At 44.1% G+C, this 18,819-nt stretch overlaps 1 protein-coding gene across 3 annotated transcripts; it reads left to right on the top strand.

The window, feature by feature from the left end:
- The first annotated feature begins 656 nt into the window (after nt 1–656).
- LOC146677526 (uncharacterized) lies at nt 657–4,784 on the top strand. 3 transcript variants are annotated; one of them, XM_085423428.1, is made up of 14 exons: nt 657–829; nt 937–1,275; nt 1,430–1,558; nt 1,654–1,821; nt 1,939–2,009; nt 2,083–2,329; nt 2,421–2,501; nt 2,593–2,859; nt 3,004–3,132; nt 3,228–3,392; nt 3,751–3,794; nt 3,898–4,000; nt 4,076–4,106; nt 4,183–4,784. In XM_085423428.1, the coding sequence occupies exons 1-14, from the start codon at nt 766–768 to the stop codon at nt 4,238–4,240; spliced, it is 1,896 nt and encodes a 631-aa protein (XP_085279554.1). In that variant the 5' UTR covers nt 657–765; the 3' UTR covers nt 4,241–4,784. The 3 variants fall into 3 exon arrangements, with proteins under 3 accessions (XP_085279554.1, XP_085279563.1, XP_085279570.1); XM_085423437.1 differs by lacking the exon at nt 2,421–2,501; XM_085423444.1 differs by lacking the exon at nt 2,421–2,501 and having other exon boundaries at nt 2,617–2,859.
- Nucleotides 4,785–18,819: the final 14,035 nt, after the last annotated feature.

Below are 18,819 nucleotides of genomic sequence, written 5' to 3' on the forward strand. Positions count from 1 at the left end.
CATGTACAAAAAAAAGTTTGCCTTTCAATCCTCTAAAGAAACATGATAAAAAAAAATAATCTACTAGCTTTTTTAAAAAATGGCAGAAAACCGCATGTGTCTTGGGTTCTTATCAGAGAGGAAGTTCTTTGCTGGGTTACTAAACAGCCACCATGCCCAAACGTTTACTCAGCACTCAAAGAAACCAGTTCAATGGCCTTTGGTTAAACCAGTCTCTCCTTCTTTTTACATTAAAAAAATGTATTTAATGCGTTAAATTTGAGGACACAATAAATATTTGATTTCAGTGGACCAAAGTGCATTGTATCTCTTTAAATGCCTTGTGCTGATGAGTAAATAGCATGTTTTGAAGTTACTTTGAATATTTCCTGCTGGAATAAATTATTAGTAACAATTTAAAGCATTAGTCTCCGAGATGCAGGGAGGATATTTTGAATAGTTAATGCTCTATCCCTACCACTGCTACAGAAGCTGGGAACCAACACTGGGAATGAATTCGTCATTTTGATAACCTTGATTCTGTGTCTGTCTAATCATCAAAAAGGAAACAGTTTGCCCCTTCTAGTAAAAGGAACCAAAACCACAAAAAAGGAAACAGCTCCTTTCTACATTCCTCTTCTACCAGCAGAAGTTGTTTGTGTGTGCTTATCAAGGAAGCATCATGTGATCTGGAAATATTTGAGAGCTGAAACCACCCTGGGTTTCGTTTAGTGGTGTTTAGCAGGTCAACCAATCTGTCCTTTGATTTAGAGAGAAGAAGGTAAAATGATTATTTTGGCCAGCAAACACCTTGCTGTGTATTGCAACCTTCTCTTTTGTTTTCTTGCAGGTAAGACAGCCATGCATATGATTTGCATTTGATTTAGCTGTGCAGTGACTAATTAATGTATTTTTTCCATTTAAAAAATGTAAAAAAAAATCTCAATGCCTTTTCAGGTTTCGTGTCTGCAGAAACTGTAACAGTCACGGTGGGAACAGATGCTATTTTAAAATGCAGCTATGATGCAAAGTATTACGGCAGGCTTTCTGCATGCTGGGGCAAGGGAACCATACCTAACAGCGGCTGTGCCAACGAGGTGCTAAAGACAGATGGGACGTCAGTGATCAGCAGGTTGTCAGAACGTTACCTGCTCATGGGCAATCTTGGCCAGGGTGATGTGTCTCTGACCATCAGGCACGCCGAGGAGCAGGACTCTGGCGTGTACGGCTGTCGTGTGGAAATACCAGGCTGGTTCAATGACCAGAAACATCACGTGACTCTGAAAGTGAATGCAGGTGAGGCAAAGACAAATTTAATAAAATAAGCAGCATGTTTAGTTAAAAATCTTTTTTTTTTGGGTAGTTTCAGTTTTTGTCTGGTAACTGATTAGTCATCTCATTATTTCAGCATTGTATAAGCTCATATTTAGTTTTTTCCCTTACCTTTTAGTTCCACCGAATCCACTGAGAATCGAGGCAAGAGAGGTGAAGGAAAGGACCGTCACTATTCGCTGGAGTCCTGTGTTCGACGGCGGCCGTCCCATTACAGCTTACAGGGTTGATATAAAAAACAAACAGAGTAAGCACAAGAAAACTGACCCAGTATCCATGACAGATTTTGAGATATTTCAAAAGTTATTTTAAAGTCAGAATCTATGGATTTGTGCTGCACAGCACCCTGGGAAACAAAAAAAACCACCGAGCTGCACGATCCTTCACTGACTCACGTGACTTTGGTGGATTTGAGTCCATCCAAGACCTACAACCTTCGCGTGTTCGCCATCAACAGCGTTGGGATGAGTGAAACCAGCAACGTTCTCACTATCACTGCAAAAGAAGCAGGTTTGTTTCAGCATCATTTATGTGTTAGTATTTTTATGATAAATATAATGATCTAGAATGTAAAAACAAATTCACATTTTTGGTGGTTGCTCCCTTTAAAATTTGTTTTCCCTGCAGCACCAGAGGGCCCGCCCCTGGATATGCAGCTTGTGGCCCTCAGTTCCAGCAGCATCAAAGTAACCTGGAAGGTAAAGTCACAGTTCAGCACTGTTTCCGGGCTTGTGACTGGACATAGTAGACTAACTCTTTTCTCTCGACTAGCCTCCGAGGACTGAGCTGAGAAACGGCGTTCTGCGGGGTTACAACATTAACTACAGAGAGTATGACCCCGTGGCCAAACAGTTTAAACGGTGGCAGTATTTAACTGTGGCGGCCACGCGTGAACAAGAGACCGTCACTCTTGTTAACCTGAAGCCTTCTACCATGTACGGCGTGCTCATACAGGCCAAAACAATCGCCGGGGTCGGACCAGCTTCAAATGCACCTCTCTGCTCAACTCTGGATGAGAGTAAGTTTTTAAAAATGACAAAATATGACTAAAAACTATTTTTTGTCATATTTTTTTAATGTCAGTTTGATTTCATGGATTTTATTTAAAGTTCCTAAAACAACAACAACAACAACAGTAACTACTTTGCCTTCTTCCACTGCTGCCACAATGCGGCTACATTTTTCCTCGGGTACGTGTTATCGAGCAAGTGTAACTTTTTCCTCAATTATTTTTTGAGAAATGACTTACTGGAATTGCTTCTTCTTTTACTCTACTTCAAGTTTACGCAACTTCTGCAACCTCAGCAACCTCAACAACTTCAGCAACCCCATCGACTTCAGCAACTTCAACAACTTCAACAACCCCATCAACTTCAGCAACCCCATCAACTTCAACAACCCCATCAACTTCAGCAACCCCATCAACTTCAGCAACCCCATCAACTTCAACAACCCCATCAACTTCAGCAACCCCATCACCTTCAACAATCGCAATAACTTTTTATGCCGCCACAGTTTGGGAGCAAAGCACTGCCAGTATCTCAGGAGGTAAAACATTTAAAGGGAACATTTGTTTCCACCCCTGATTTAGTTTCTGAAAATAATGGTTCCCAGACATAACTCTCATACTAAAACCAGAAATCAAACGCTTGAAAAGATAAAAACTTCTTTTACTTGTTAAATATCTTCTAGTGCCCCCGGATCCCCCAGTGATCGTGTTAAAGAAGGTGGACAGCAATTCGTTTTCCCTTTTTTGGAATATTAGTTCCGAAGGTGACAGCCCCATCACCGGGTATTTCCTCGAGTACAAAGCAGTGAATGGTAAAAACTTCACTTTAATACAAGCTCTAAAGCTAAATATACACTGTTAATCCTCATATCACTCTGTGATATTAAGTTAAATATTTTCCTTTCAGCTTCCTGGGATTACACAAAGAACGCTGTGGACTTTGGAGCCCATGAGACGGAGGCCACAATAATAGAGATGAATCCCTCGACATACAACGTCCGCATGTTTGCCAAGAACAGCCAGGCCACCAGTGCAGCCAGCAATGTCCTCACGATCACCACTGGGGAAGCAGGTGTTATTTTCATTAAAAAATGTATTATTGCTCCTGTAGTTGTGTGTTTGTGCAGTTCATCAGGCAGAACAGGGCTGCTTTTCCCATATGCTGTGGTTCATTAATGAACGGGAAATTGTTTCCTCGTGTCAAGGCAGAAGAAGGGATTTTTGTTCATATTCTATTATCTTGCCCCAAAATTTAAACGAGCGACAATTTTATTATTGCAGTTTATTGTAGTTCCTCCAACATCAGGAAGCTGCTTCACAGTGGGCCTGTTTAGTTGCACTCGTTGTTTCTGCGTGTTAAGCTGTTTTGCCGAACACAACATTTGCTGGACTTCCTCCTAGCTCATTTCCTTTGTGGTTGTGCATTGTAGGTCATGAGAAGGACATACTCATTACCAGCATGATGCCATATACTGTAAGTATTTGGATGCTACCATAGAAAAATCAAACAACTACACATAATGCTAAATAGTTCACTTGATTGAGCAGATCAGCTTTATGGTACTCCTTTCTGCTAGGCAAGCCCTTTGAACAGTCCTAGTCATCACCTGATAGGCATCTTTGTAGCGGTGGGCCTCTTGGTGGTAACAGGCGCCATATTAACCACGTGGCAGCTTCGCCGTAAGTGTGCTTAGCAGCGTTGCTCCTTATAGAAACCCAGCTTCCTCCCCTGAACTGTATGCTCTCTCTTCACAGGACTAAAACAGAAAAAAGGCACCCTGGGCATGTAAGTGTTTGCGGCGCACGCCACGTTCAACTTGAGAAATGATCTGCTTAAAACTGTCACTTTTTCTCGTCTGCAGCTGGCTGGGTAATGGAGAAGTACGCTACACAGACTGCGAGTCACTACACGAGCTGTAAAACACAGAGTTAATTTGGGCTGTGGAAGGATCGTAGAACTAACCAAGACAAAAAGTACTTTTAAATTTCACATTTGCAAAAAAAAAAAAAGATGTATATTTTTGTCTGTCACAGAGGAAAGATGACTAATCTGCTAAAACGTCACCGACATGTCGGGCTGATTACAACTAACCAAAAGAAAACACTCATTAAATAAGCTTACAAAAAGGGGGACTCTGGTTTTTATAAAGCAGCTTCTGTTTGTGTGTGTGGTTGCGTTTCTACAGTCATCATCGAATCATCAGTTTTTTTGTTTGTTAGTTTTAGTTTTGCATGTAATGGGAACGCACGACAGCTCTGCTATTGTTTTTGTGAAACTTTTACAGTGTTTGTCCTTCTGCATGTATTTTATTTCACGGTGTAAACCACAGTGTGTTTATTTAACAATCACAGAATAAATTAACACTTAGCCACAAGCTGTGCTGAATGCATTTGTTTAAAGTGTGCTCTATAAATCATCAGTTAAAACCACAAATGCGTGCAATCACAACTTTTTTTTTTTAATAAAAAAAAACCTGCTGGACTTAAAAGTGAATTGTAATGGCTGCTTTTGCTTAAATCTCTTCAGTGAAAAAAAAACTCCCCACAAATTAATTAAAAGTTACATTTTACCACTTTATATAATTATAAATGAAATGTTAGAGCTGCTTCTTTATTGAAATCATTCAAAACTCAACAACCATCTCTAACCACCAGAGGGCACCAGAGTTTCACTGGTAAGCTGATGTACCGCTCTCACTGAGCTCTCACGTCGCCATCAGCAAAGCCGTCCTCAGCGGCTGGCGCTGCAGCCAGCTGGATTTCCACCCATCTGTCCTGTAAATCTCTTAATAGTCCTAATTAAGGAGAAGAGGAAGAGGAGGAGATCTGATACCTCCGTGGAGCTTTGAGGCAGCTGCCTGAGAGGGAGTCTCAGACTAATGGGGGATCACAAGGGGGGATACCTAAGCCATGTGTCTCAGCGGGGACCACATGGCACAGTAGTGATCAATGTTTGTGTGTGCACGCATGGATGTTTTTTTTTAAAAAAAATTTTAAACGACTTCCACTTCCTGTTTCTGCTTGTTTATATCTCTTTAAAATGTCCTACGACTAAACCACAGATGGAAGAATTGTTGTTTTTAACTTCACAAACTGACTTCCTGAGAAATGGACTAATTCTCTACAGTGGTGTAAATATTGCTTGATTATTGCTTTTCTGTGGTAACCCATCACAAACTCAGAGCTGCTGACGCACAAAGTCACAGTATACTTTGTGACCCTGGCCTGTAAACAAAGCTCCACCACATCCCTCCTTTCTGGACTTCCTCTCGTCTCGGGACCCCTCACTTCTGCTGCCGTTTTTCCACTTTCCTCTGCCTCTTCAATCTGGCTTCGCTTACACAAATATCGGCGCCCGTTCCTGTCCTGGTGCTTTCCTCCAAACTTCCGCATCCTTTTCTTCTTTCATCCATCTTACTCTCTGTTCTCAAGTCCCTCTGATTAAACTGTGTGGCACTTACACAAACAGACGAAAACAGGCAAGGAAGGTTGTAGGAAACGCTGGTTCGATGACTTTGATGAGGTCCCTTTGATTGGCCACACAGCCAAAAACCAATTTACCTCCCAGCCACCTCCACCCACAGCTTCATTGGTTCTTGCTGGACCATGCCTGCCGCCGGAAACCCACACAAAGCGAGAAAGCAGTAGTCAATATACAAAGAACGAGGGGTTGAGACACCAAAGGGACAGCTGATCTCGATGATCAATTTAGTGTACAGTATATGCGTCATCGTCCCAACAGTTTTTACTTCTGGTCCTCTTTAAACATCTGGGATCAAACATGCATTAAGGTAACACCAGAAAACTCCTTATGAAGGCCGTGCAGAGCTGTGTCAGCTGTGCCTGCTAAAGGCTTCACTGTAAAATTTGCAGGTGGGAGCTTGAAGACTGAGGATGTATGGTTATAATAATGGCACTAGCAGTGGGGACAGAGTTAGCACTGTAATAAATCATGCACTATGGTTCTGGCCACATCAAGGCCTCAACATTCAGGAAGTGGGGACGCTGAACGGTACCACATACACCAAAGGCTCAGCTCCACAGGAGGGGCTGATCTCCAGGCCCCGTTGCCCCGGAACGGATGCACGGCCCTGGGGCCAAGGAGCTGCCAGATGTTGGCCCTTATGGAGAGGCTTATGAACTTGAGAATAACAGAGCAGATGAGAGTATTGAACAGAGCACAAATGAAAGGGCCAGAGAGTTAAGTTGGAACAAAAAAGAGAAGGCAAGTCACAGAGGCAGCCTGTGAAAGCATGCAGGGGTATGGCCTATTTGCTGATGAAAGAAGCACTAATTGATTCAAGTCTTTATTCAAACCCCCTGCAAACTACAGCACAGGGAACTTTTCATCTTCTTAGAGCTGCAGCATGGCTGTCATTGTGGAAATGAAAACAGTCCAACGCAGCGATGCTAAAATCAGAACCAAAAGTTCTGCGTGAACTGGACTGATGGCAAACTTGTGTTGGTTGTTAGGGTGTAAAAAAAACAAAAGAAATCACCTCATTTATGAAGCAAGAGCGATCTGAGAGCACATTTGTGTTCAAGATGATGTGATCTGATTAGCCGACCTTAACCACACAGAAGTCAGCGCACATGTTTGAAGGTCAGACATAGTAGTTGCCATGGAGATATCACAAAGTAAACCATGTGCAATGTTGTACTCCACAGTCATTTCCAGGAAGGACCCATCAGTTCATCTGGGTTTGTGTGTGTTGGTTTCTGCGTACTTTTCCTTGCGAGGCTCTCAGTGTGTGTACAGCGTTACAATATTCATCTGTTAAAGATTTGATTAGCGTTGATTCACACTCAGACTATTCAAACTTCAAAAATGTGCACAATGCAACTTTGTAAAATCCCTGAACTCTGTGATACATGTATGTAAACTAAGCACACTGTAAATATTCATTATAGCATGCTATTACTGAGCAGATCTTGAGTAAGTGGTGAATTTCAACCTTCTCGGAGGTCTAAGTTTCCATAGAAACACACTAGACTTTATATTGATGTAGCGAGTTTATAAAATGCTGGAGAAAAAAAATTGCATTTGGCAGCCAGTCATTGAGGACAGAAATAGCTATACTGACATGCTTGTTGCTTCCCTTTGCACACCCATAATCCTTAATGCTTGCAGATATTTCCATAAACGTTTGAACATCCAAAACCATAGCCTGCACGATTCATATCACACGTCACCTCTCATTCAGACAGCATTAAGTGTCAGAGCTTTGAACAGAGGCATGGCTCTTAATCTGTTTAAATTTGCTTCCATCTCCACGCTAACACCACTGACTTTTGCTTTTTCATACACCTGCCCAGAGGCGAGTTCTAGTAAAGAGAGGCGTCAAATTGGAAGACCTCCATCGTCCTGGCAGCTGAACACAGTGGAAGTCTTGGATCTGTTCAGGGGATTGGACCAGCTGAGCTCTGCAATGGAAGACAAGTGGCTGGCGCTGTTGAATGGGAGAAAGAGTGTGGAAGGATGGAAGGAGAGGTGGTAAAGTAGAGGAGGAGGGAGGGAGAGGTAATCACATCAGGGGATTAGTGGCTGTTATTAATGTTGGATAAGGCTCTTTGCTGTCACTCTCTCACTTACATGCACACACAGGCACACACAAATTTATGCCTCTCTCTCTCTCTCTCTCTCTCTCTCTCTCTCTCTCTCTCTCTCTATCTATCTATCTGTCTATCTATCTATCTCCTTGTCTGTCAGACAGTAATTCAATTACGCAGTTGCCTCTCCTCTCCTCGTCCAACCTCTGGCCGAAGGCAATGCGTTATGATTTTGGTTTATAATATTCTCGCTACCTACTTCACGAGGGAGAAAAATGATCTGCTCCTATGTGCATATGTTTGTGTGTGTGTGGGAAGGAGTGTTTGTGCGTGCTTGTGCTGGCATGCCACCCCTTGAAAGATGGCCATTCAGTGGTGAACAAACAAGACATTTGTCTAAAGTCTTGCATCACCTCAGGGAAGACTGTGGAAATGTGCTTTGCCAGGTTATCTTTTACTGTTATTTTCAGCCTCTCTGTGATTCACAAGATCCAAACTCCGTGGCGTGATTCGTGGGGAAAAAAAATTTGACACATGTCATTTGTGCTTCATGCCATAATTAGGTTTTTCTTCACTCCAGTGCCTACACACACTAATTAACAAAGTACGTCTATAAAAACAACACTTTCTGACATTAGTGGGCATGCGGGGCTGTTAAAGGGGATCATAAGAAAATGGTGTGGATTTATTGGCCTCGGACGCTAAATCCACACAAACATACATGCAAGCAGATAGCCAGACAGTCGGAATGGCTTTCCTGTGAGAAGATATGGGCCCGGGCAAAAGACGCACATTTGCAGACTCTTTCATCAGTGAGAATTTGCCTCAGCCTTGCAGAGAGCCACAAAGACACCAGCATCCCACCGTGAGCTGCAGACACAGCTGCACCGCAGTTTCATCATCTGAATGGAGTTTCACAGCAGTCACAAGGAAACCAAAGTCCCCGAGCTCTATCATATCACCCGAGGACCCCGGAGGCTCAGCAGCATGTCAGAGAAGCTCATAGGCGACACAAATAAGTAGATAGGCAGAATCCACATGCAAAGGAGAAGCACTACAGGGAGGGATGGAGAGAGTTTGAGAGGCAGCCAGCCATTTGGCCGAGCAGATAGAAACAGCAATAACACATATATTCAGGATTATTGGACTTGATCTTTTAAATGCTTTTGTCTTTGCTTCTTCTTTGACAGTCCAACTAAAAAGAGAGCAAGTTGTGCGCAAAACATATTCACAGGTGTTCAGTACAGATGTAGGTACTTAAATAAATTAGTACTTTGTTGCACTTGTCTCCAAATAAGTAAACAACTGTAAAAGTACACGGTTTTCTTAAGTTGGTCCCTACGAACAGAGGGATCTGAAGGCCCTGTGGGGATACACACACATATCCCCAGACATATACACACACCAATCTATCTGTCTGTCAGCTCTGTGCTCATAATCACATCCTATCCCCTCGTGTTCCCATACACACAACCCCCCGCCTCGCTTCAATGTGGAGGGAAAGAAATGAGAGATCCCTCCAAATGCTCTCTAAGATTAAGGCTTTGTGTTTTACATGTGTTATCGTTGCTTCCCTTCGTTATCCCCCTACTTTTGTCTCAGCCTCCTCCTCCAATTAGAATCTTGTCCCTTTCATTCCTCCGTTTGCCTTTCTTCCAACCTGTGAGAGCGAGCAGACGAAGAGCAAGGAGAGGGAGGAAGAGGAGAAGAAGAGGAAGAAGAAGGAGAAGAAGAAGGAACGAACGGGTGGAGGAAAGATGAAAAGCGCGCCACACGGAGCGAGTGGCGGAGCGTTGTGGAATGCGGTGTCTGAGGGGAGGATGAAGGCGCTTGTCACGTCTCATCGCACAAACGTACGCACACGCACACATATGCAGGCACACACAACCTGGCTGTGGTGCAGCGGAGACGCGCAGCCCCGCTGAGCCGAGCTTTGAAAAGAAGAAAGTGCAAAGGGAATGAAAAAGAAGAAAGAAGAACAAGCAAGAAGAAGCCACCGTGTTGGATGTTTCATTTTGACCCATATTTGTCCTGACGCATAAATCAAACAGGCGCTGAGGAGCCCGCCGCATCTGTCACGACAGGGCGTTGGAGAAAATATCTAAGCTGATCCACCCGAATGCACATACCACCGGTGGCATGAACCACAATTCGGAACTGCAAATAATGAGAACAATAGAATGTATATATACAATGTTAAGGCGCGTAAGTCTTGATGCCAGCATTTTTTTTTCATGAATGTGTACTGCTCTAACAAGCATAAAATCATTTCCTCATGCTCCCCTGCTCCCCCCCCATTGCCCCCCTTCCCTTCCCCTCTTTGCCTCCAGCCAAGATCGGTGCTGTCTGTCCCCTGGCCCACAGTTTGGCCTCCTTGGCTGTTTATGTGCGAGGTGAGGACAGCCTGGCACAGTGCCTCTGTGTGCGGTCAGGCTGTGTTTACATCTGTCTGGCCCTGGAGCCTGGAGACTGGAATCTGGAGCTGTGCGCCGGTGCATCCTGGACATCACCCAGAAGACTTTAGCAGGACCTGAGGACTGAGTCTCAGTCAGGTTGAGACGGTGCACCACCGCCCGATGAATGGCCCACAGTCTCAAAGAGCCACCCATGTCTCTTTGCATAACTGACCCCTTTTCCTGCTTTGCACCTATATCATCTTCTGCTTTTTGTTGTTTATTGCCTGCAACCATCGACCTGCTCCACACTCTCCCCAGACTTCCCAGTATCTTTGAAAGTAACACAAGAAGCAGAAAACTGCAGACTATTTTGCTCTGATTGAATGTCTATATATTAGTACTCAGGATTTCTGTGTCTGAGATATGTTTAACATGCACTAATCCGCTCGAAGCGGCAAAGAAGGGAGAGATGTGAATAGCACCAATTGCGGTACATGAACAGACTGATCTGCCTTTTGTTTTTGATAGCTGATGAATATGCATGTGGCCCCGGGAGTGACTGAGTTTGGGGTGGGGTGGGGGCTCAGAGGAGCATGTTAAACAATAGAATTACATCTCTGACATGCATCCACCACGAGGCTGGGATTAAGCACAGTGCAGAAGAGGAGAAAAAAGAAAACAGAAAAGAAGGAAGAAGGGAGAGAAGGAGAAGGATGGAGATGGAGGGTGAAGCGATAAAAAAACGAATCCGCTGCTTATCTATTGAAGAAATGGAGGCCTCGGGGAGAAGAGGGGAGGGAGGAGATGGGGAGGGAGGCAGTGGTGGTAAAGAGAGGGGAGAAACGGGAAGAGGAGGGGATGGCGGGGAGCGGGTCGTCAATCTGATGTATTTAATTTCTTTTTCTGTTAGTGAATCATCAAGGGGATGATCCAACAGTGGATCAAAAGAACAAGCAGGGGAACGGGAAAAAAGCAGATTAATGCGACAGAACAAAGGAGCAGTCTCTCCAAGACGATCACAACTCCTCTTTCTCTATCCTCCACTTCTTCTCTGCTTGTTCTCATCTTTCTATACTTTCTATATTTTCTGTGTTTCCTTCCCTCACAACTTTTATAAATGCTGTGAAGACAAACAAAACCTGAGAGCATCCGCAGAAGTTTATCGCATCATAAGAGAGTGCTTGACACTGGATATTTCTGGGCCTTGTGGCATCTCCAAAATCCCCTTGAGTGGCAAAATGTGGAGCATCTGATTCATCTTTATGCGCTTCATCTGTGCAGCTTCCCGTGAGGCTGCGAGCAGACCACTTGTTTAGTCTGAGCGGCCCTGGCTGGCCGAAACTTGAACGCGTTTGTGAAAAACCTACAGATCTGAGTGGTGGACGTCCAGCGAGCGTGTCCCTTTTTATTTTGAATCACCGGGTTTGTTCATACAATGTTTTCATTTAATGTAATGCCTTAATCTGGACGGTTATATACTAGTATAGCCATAGCATAGTTCCCCTCGAGTGACCATGGTTTGTGGCGTTGTCTGAAGTGTTTTCATGCAGTACTGTTGTTGGCTCAGAGCTGCGTCTTCTGTCTTTGTGTCAGTGAGACTACAGCAGTATGGGGCCATATCTCAAAAGTGTCAACAATGTAGTGTGAATATTCAGCTCAGGGGGGATTTGGATCTCAACACTTTGTCTGTGTCTGTGCGCGTTAGTGTGTAGGAAAGGTGGATGAGGGTTTTGCCAGGTCAGGCTTGAATGGCACTTCAAAAGACAAATGGGCTGCTGAGATGGTGCAATGGTGTCCAGTTAAAACAAATATGAGAGGCCCCAGTGGTGCCATTATTAATCCCATTTTACATTTCACTGCATCCCCTTGTTCCAGCCCTCCATAACACTCTTTCTTTTTTCCTTCTCACTTTCTCTCCTTCTCTCTGTCACCTTTTCTGTGATTCGGCCTGAACTGCTGCAACTCCTACTCAGTTCACCATAAATCCTCTTCATACCTGCCTGTCTTCTCCAGATGGCAGGTAGGGAGAGAGTATGAGTGTGTATGTGTGTGTGTGTGTGTGTGTGTGTGTGTGTGTGTGTGGGAGCCTGGTCTTATTCCACACTGTACCCAACCCCCTGACTTTCTCTCCCCGTGATAAACTAGAATAAACTGAAGTCTGAAAAAGTCAAGCGGTGTCCAGCCAAGCTCACGGATGGTTGACAGTCAATATTGACCCTGGGCTCAGTGTCTCTCTGTGCACGCTCCCCACCCCTCCATGTCACCTTGACTTGCTCACACACAGATAGGACCAAGTTGCCGGCAGAGGCTTGACACAGCTGCTGACCCTTGTCTGGGTATTTTCTCATCCTCCTGCTGGTTAAGAACAGCCTAAGGGAGGGTGTGAATCTCTTCCCGGGTCTGCGAGACAGCACTGAGTGATGTATGGGAGCGAGATATTGTCACTGATGCTTAAGTTTGAAGGTGCATCGTTAACCGCTCTTTGCCAAACAGCTACAACAAACCCTCATGCCTGTGTACCGTATTAAAACCCAGCTTCGCTTCTGAGAGTTTGCGTGTCTGGAAAGAACCAGAGAGAAAGTAGAAAAGTATTGCATGTGCATGCTCTGATGTATCAGTGTGCCGCTCTGTACTTGCCTTTGTGTGGCTGTCATCACAAACACCTAACATTGAAGGAGACAGGCTGCCTCCTGACAGTTATTTGCTAGTTTTGGTCTCTCTGTGCTCCGACTAACTTTCTGTCTCTCTTCCTTTCCCCAAATTACCCCTGGAGGACCGAGCGAGGGTAAGCACAACCACTGAGAAAAGGCTCACGTCACACCGCTTGTTACTGTGAGAAGCCTCCCTCTCTGTCTGTTTTCTCTTTTGTTTATCTGCGGCTCGTATGATTCCCTATTTGTCAGCCATCTGGGTTCTATAGAGACTGCATGCATGCTTTTTTTTACGCCGCACACAATGCCAAGTGAGCAGCAGCGGCAGGCGTTACGTCGCTGGATGAACGAGGTCTACATTCAGGGAAGGTTTTGTTGCAGCTGGGTCAGCTGCTCCGTCAGTGAATTACAGAGAAAATTATAACGTTCCTCTGAAGGTTGTGAAGGGAAGACTACACGTGTGAGCGTGGGAGTTAGATATTACATAAAATGTAAGTTCCATTAATTATCCAGGTCACCGGCTGAGGTGAGATGCCACCAGCTTGAGCATCAAGGTTTCAGCTGCACTGTGTAGGCCTCAAGCAAACTGACACAAGTGATTTATTCATGAAACCCTATCACCAACTCCTTTACTCCCCTCTGAATATGAGCTACCTCTCTGTGATGAAGAATTTCTGACTTGCCTGATTATAATATATCTGAGACTAGTCGGTCATATGATACCTAGATAAGTGGATTCATAGATCCCAAACACTTCACCAAGTAAAATGTGCCTGTAAATGCTAATGCTAATCAATGTTGAAAATGAGAAATGGAATGTTTAAGATGAGCATAGTCCAGCAATGAGTTACATTTGATCTAAAAAATGCACAGTAGTATGTAAGGTGTGTTAGAATAGCACGGTGCAGTGCATAACTACTCAGTACAAATGAGTGTGGATGAGGGATGCTAGCAACATGCTACGGTGCAATCACTTCTAATATGTGTCTTGAGAAAACACACTGCATGTTTTAGAGTAGCTGATTAGTCTAAATTAAATAGCTGAATAATCAGTTAGGAAACTAGTCACTAAAACAGCCCTACCTTCTTCCACCTGTGGGACTGGATGACAATTGTTGCCACAGCAGACATCCGAACAGTAGGATTCAAGAGCCTGAAAGGAGTAAGTGCAGTTCTTTCACTCTTTATAAACTTTCAGAAAGCAAATAGTTGGAAATACTTGTGCTTTTCATCTTTGTTGGCTGATTACTATTTATTAAGGAGACTGAACCCGAAGTACAAAAACACAGTGCTATGTTTTATAGAAAAGGGGACCCTTACTGTTTTAAATCTTTACACTGATATTCCTATAGATAGATAGATAGATAGATAGATAGATAGATAGATAGATAGATAGATAGATAGATAGATAGATAGATAGATAGATAGATAGATAGATAGATAGATAGATAGATAGATAGATAGATAGATAGATAGATAGATAGATCTATGCTTGGCTACCAGCAGCAACTCCAGGTGTAAAAAGCATCTGTGATTAAGGTGTGTGTTCATGCATGCCTTACACCTTAATCACAGACGTTTTTGGTTTTCATCAAAGCCCCTAATTTTCACAATTCACATCTTATAAACCTGCCCCCCGCTTCAGTTTCTCACAGCACACCTGCACTCAATATGAATCCCCCGAACTCCCCACCATTTTGCACACCACACATGCAGGATCTGCTCGTGTGCTCTTAAGTGGCCTACAGCCTCGCCATCACTCTGTGTCTTGTGTCCACTGACAAGCATTTCACATGAGCTCCCCTCCCACAGCCCCACACTGTTCTCTTTCATTCAACCTGGAGTTTCATTGCAACAGGATATCCTGAACACTTTACGTTTCCTTCAGTTGTGCTGCAGATGTGCTCGACTGGCACAAAGCGAAAGAGAAAGAGAGGCAGGGCTCGCGCCGCTGTCGGTTGGCCAATAAGAGCACGGCCAGCTACCAGTTCACATTCATGTGTTTCTTCTTTTCTCTTCATGTTAACCCACGTCTGTTCACTTCCACTCCGCTGCATCCCCAAGGTGACGGCTGGCTTCTGCTACCATGGCTCATGCCTAAAGGCAACAGGGCGAATGGGCCTGCTGTCCTTAGAGGTTTGTGACCAGAGGCCATCTGTCCCCATTGATTCTGCCTATGTCTCAACGGCATGTTTCTTTGATGAGCTCTGTCTGAATTAGTTAGCATGAGTTACCCTCCACCGTGATCAAAGTTACCTCCAAAGCCGGGTACAAGGAGAGGCACTCTTGGTGTTAACCTCTGGTAACATCCAGATTCTTTTGTTGCCATATTATGAAATCTTAGGAATCCCAATGAAATTCCTATTGCACATATTTGATCGGACTTTAAATTCCAAGGCTACAGAGATAGAATCATGGAGGCAATTCCAGCCCTTTTTCACTTAACTTAAAATATCATTTGTTTACATCCCCTCCAGAAAGTCCCAATGTGCTGGAATGCACAAGGAAAAGCACTCTGAAGCCTCAGTGTGTTTGTAACCCTATAAATAAAGGTGGCAGTGGGGAGTGCGGTTGACCATAATTACACAGGCCCTGTTAAAGCTGGGGCGCACTCTCTGTCTGTCTGCCTCCTGATCCCGTAACCAGCCATAGCCACTCCCATCTATGCACAAACACACACTCACACAAATGCAGAAACACTTTCAGATGGGATGTGGGCCAAAAGTTTTGTTTTTCTACATCTGTCTGGACTTTTAAAACAATGTTGGCAGTATATTACATAATTGGAATATTTAAACAAGCAAAATTTTTCTGGTTTTGTTTCCCCCCCTTTTCTGTGCGTGTGCTTTTATTTGTTTCGTCTAATTTCTACATCGCAGCTTGATTACAGAAAGTTAGCTTATTGATTTTGCTTTTAAAACATTGGTTGGCAAAACTATGTGAAGCTCACTGAATGTTGATTTTCCAAAACCTTGCCATTGAACAACATTTTCGCCGCACTGCAAAAGCTGCGCTGAGTCCCGATTGGAGTGGCGAGACTGTTTTTAGTTCCTTTTCACTATGTGTATTTTCATCTCTGTGCATGTTCACATGCTAAATCTCCATCTGGCCGCTGTGAAATGAAGTTCACAGCATTGGAGTTGAGATGTAAACACACATTCACACAGTGTTCTCTTTCTTGCTAAGCTGCAGAGACAGACATTTACCAAACTGTGCTGTATGTCGCGTATCTGTACCAGCCAAAAGTGGCTTAATGGTGTGTATGTGCGAATGTGCACCTGCGTGTGTGTTTGTGTGTGTGAAAGCGCCTAAGTGCACACGGGGAGAAACGTGTACGCAGATCAGCCAAGATTTTCTTTCTTACACTGATTTAAGCAGCCAGAATAACGCTGCAAAATTCTATACTCTGTCGCATGGTACAATTTGTTCCAAAGCACTTGCCTTGCTGTACAAAGCACAAACAGGCAGCCAACTATAGCTAGCTCAGTCTATTACTGTCAGCAGGCCAACTGCCAACAAGAAACACATCCAACAGTTTTAATACCTTGTTTTCACAAAAGCAGTTTTTCACTCCAGCTTATAAAAGCCAAATGACAATAACAGTAGCATGTATAAGAAAACCAGCCTGTGTTGTGTAAAGTCTTCTTGAAACTGGTGTTGCAGACGGCCAGTGATCCCGTTCTCCCCACCTTCTCCGTCCTCTTGTGGTTTGGCACGGGAAGTGTGCACTCTGGGCGGGGTAAGACTGGATAACATGGTCAGGGTTACATGTTTTATAGTCATTTATCTGCACTGTTAGAATATGAGCCTTAGTCCAGTTTACAGCTCTTTGAAAAAAAAGTCTATTATTTGTCACACTTGCCTTTCCTTTGAGATTCTCTCACGCTGAACAACTGAGAAAGAGAGAGAACGAGGATGGAGAGAGCAGAAAAGTGTCAGGTTAGTGTGATTACTTTCTCCACATTGCTCTATAGTCCATTTATCTCAGAGGTACTCCGGTGCAGAATTGCAATAATGTATTTTAATGCACCTCCACATGAAAAAAAAAAAAGTTGACCTGCTGCTGCATGTGTCAGGCTTGAGTATTCATCCCCCCACATTTCTGAGCCTCATGCACCACTGTGCCTTGTAGCATTAAACATTCAGGAGAAACAAATGAAAAGAACTCTTAAAAGCTTTAACCAATAGGCTTTTACAAGCCTACCAGGCTGCATTCGAATAAAAACAAAGACTAAAGTGGTCTAGACAGCAGGAAATCCAGCTTTGAAAGAATACAACTAAAGTTAAATGCTTTCCCTTTGGTGGTGGCAAATGCATTGCAGTGTACCATATATATACTCATTTGGCTTATTGCTTGAAGAAATTGAATTGGTGCCACAGAGATGCAATATTCAGATCTTATGGGGACTGAAGGAGAGTTGCTGGCTGACCATAAAGACAAATGAGCAGAGGACGCAGTGTTTGTGGGGCTTTTGATGAACAGTGATGTATCATCACATGCAGTACCTGTCTCCAGCACTCAGCATCAACTCCAGTTACCCGAAACAAAAGCAATGGCAAATTTCACCAGGGAAATGTGGGGATACGATGAAATTCCTCACTGGTTTTGGTTCAGAAATGGCATTAGTGTTGGAGAGTAAATCTGCAGTATCCAGAGGTGTCTCTCCATCTGTCTGTGTGCATGCCTGTCTGTCTCTTTTTGCCCAGTGTCCTCTAGGTGTCACTAGAGATGTTCAGGGGCCCAGACCAGACAAGGATGACTTATAAAGTGTGTGTTAAGAGTGTGTGTCCAAATGTGCGCCTGTGCGTGCATGGAAAAGAAAAAAAAAAGGAAAGAAGAAGAAGCAGCCTCTCCGGTGCACTGACAGCCTCAATCCAGTTGCCGTGGTGATATCCTCTCCCAGGTGCATCAGTCACATCCACACACAAACGTGCGAGAGCACACATACACACACACGCATGCACAAACACAAACACAAAGGGACGCACACCTCTTTTTCTTGGCTCCACTTGCTCACATGCCTCAACACCCACAGCTGGCTGTTTGTGCCCTTCCCTCCAGTAGCTTAGACAACCATCATTAACACCGGTGTCCCTGCGCTTCTAGTGTGAGCTCCGCCGTGTCACTCTTTCTCCCCACGCTGCACACCGCGCACCCTGCCTTTCCGCAGGTGTCCAACCCGTCCCCCCACACCCCAACCACCGCGTACTCGCTAATGAGAGTGAAAATGAGAACAATGGGGAGAGGAGCGCGGGGCCCGCCAGCTCATCTGGGCTCCGTTGATCTTGTTAATTGCGTCCGTGGACGCGCTCCGCTCCCTTTGAAGTGTGTCTGAAGAGCCCGCTTCAGAGACTGGCAATTACCGCACATCATGTAATTGCTGCAAGACAGGCAGCCATATGAGAGAATTCATGTTATGTGTGTGTCAGAGTGCGTGCATGTGTGTGTGTGTGTGTGTGTGTGTGACAGAGAGAGAGGATGAGAGAGGGAGATGATGCCTTCCAAGGTGTTGTAACAGCATAGCTAACGTCCTGTCAAACCGCAACACCTTCAGAACAAAATCTTAACAGCTTTGATGCAACAGACAGCTGCATTTTCCAAAATGACTACTTACTACTTTGTTAAAAATCAATTTGCACGGATCAAAAAGAAATTCTTCCCCTTTAGAATTCAATTAATCTGTTTATTCTCATAAAGTGTCATCTCTGTGGTTTTTAAAAGGAGACTTTCATGGTCTGTTTACATCCTCCACTCCTACTTATAAATGTTTTGAGGTCAGTAGAGCTTTGTGATCCTTGGTAGCAAAAGTCTCGTTGTGTCTCTTCAAAGGCCACGTAAAGTCCCCTTTTTATGGGTTTCATTCCTTGTCTTTGTGGGCTGAAGCGTACTAAGTTTGCAGTC

This window comes from Rhamphochromis longiceps, linkage group LG2, assembly GCF_057381845.1.
Source record: "Rhamphochromis longiceps isolate RC_006_pf linkage group LG2, R_longiceps_female_GT1.1, whole genome shotgun sequence".
NCBI classification, from domain to species: domain Eukaryota; kingdom Metazoa; phylum Chordata; class Actinopteri; order Cichliformes; family Cichlidae; genus Rhamphochromis; species Rhamphochromis longiceps.

What these genes read in the sequence shown, in the direction of transcription:
- LOC146677526 (XM_085423428.1), top strand. Translation starts at nt 766, where the DNA reads ATGATTATTTTGGCCAGCAAACACCTTGCTGTGTATTGCAACCTTCTC. An exon ending in TGATATAAAAAACAAACAGA is followed by an intron (nt 1,559 to 1,653) that starts GTAAGCACAAGA and finishes TGTGCTGCACAG; the next exon opens with CACCCTGGGAAACAAAAAAA. An exon ending in CTGCTCAACTCTGGATGAGA is followed by an intron (nt 2,330 to 2,420) that starts GTAAGTTTTTAA and finishes TTTTATTTAAAG; the next exon opens with TTCCTAAAACAACAACAACA.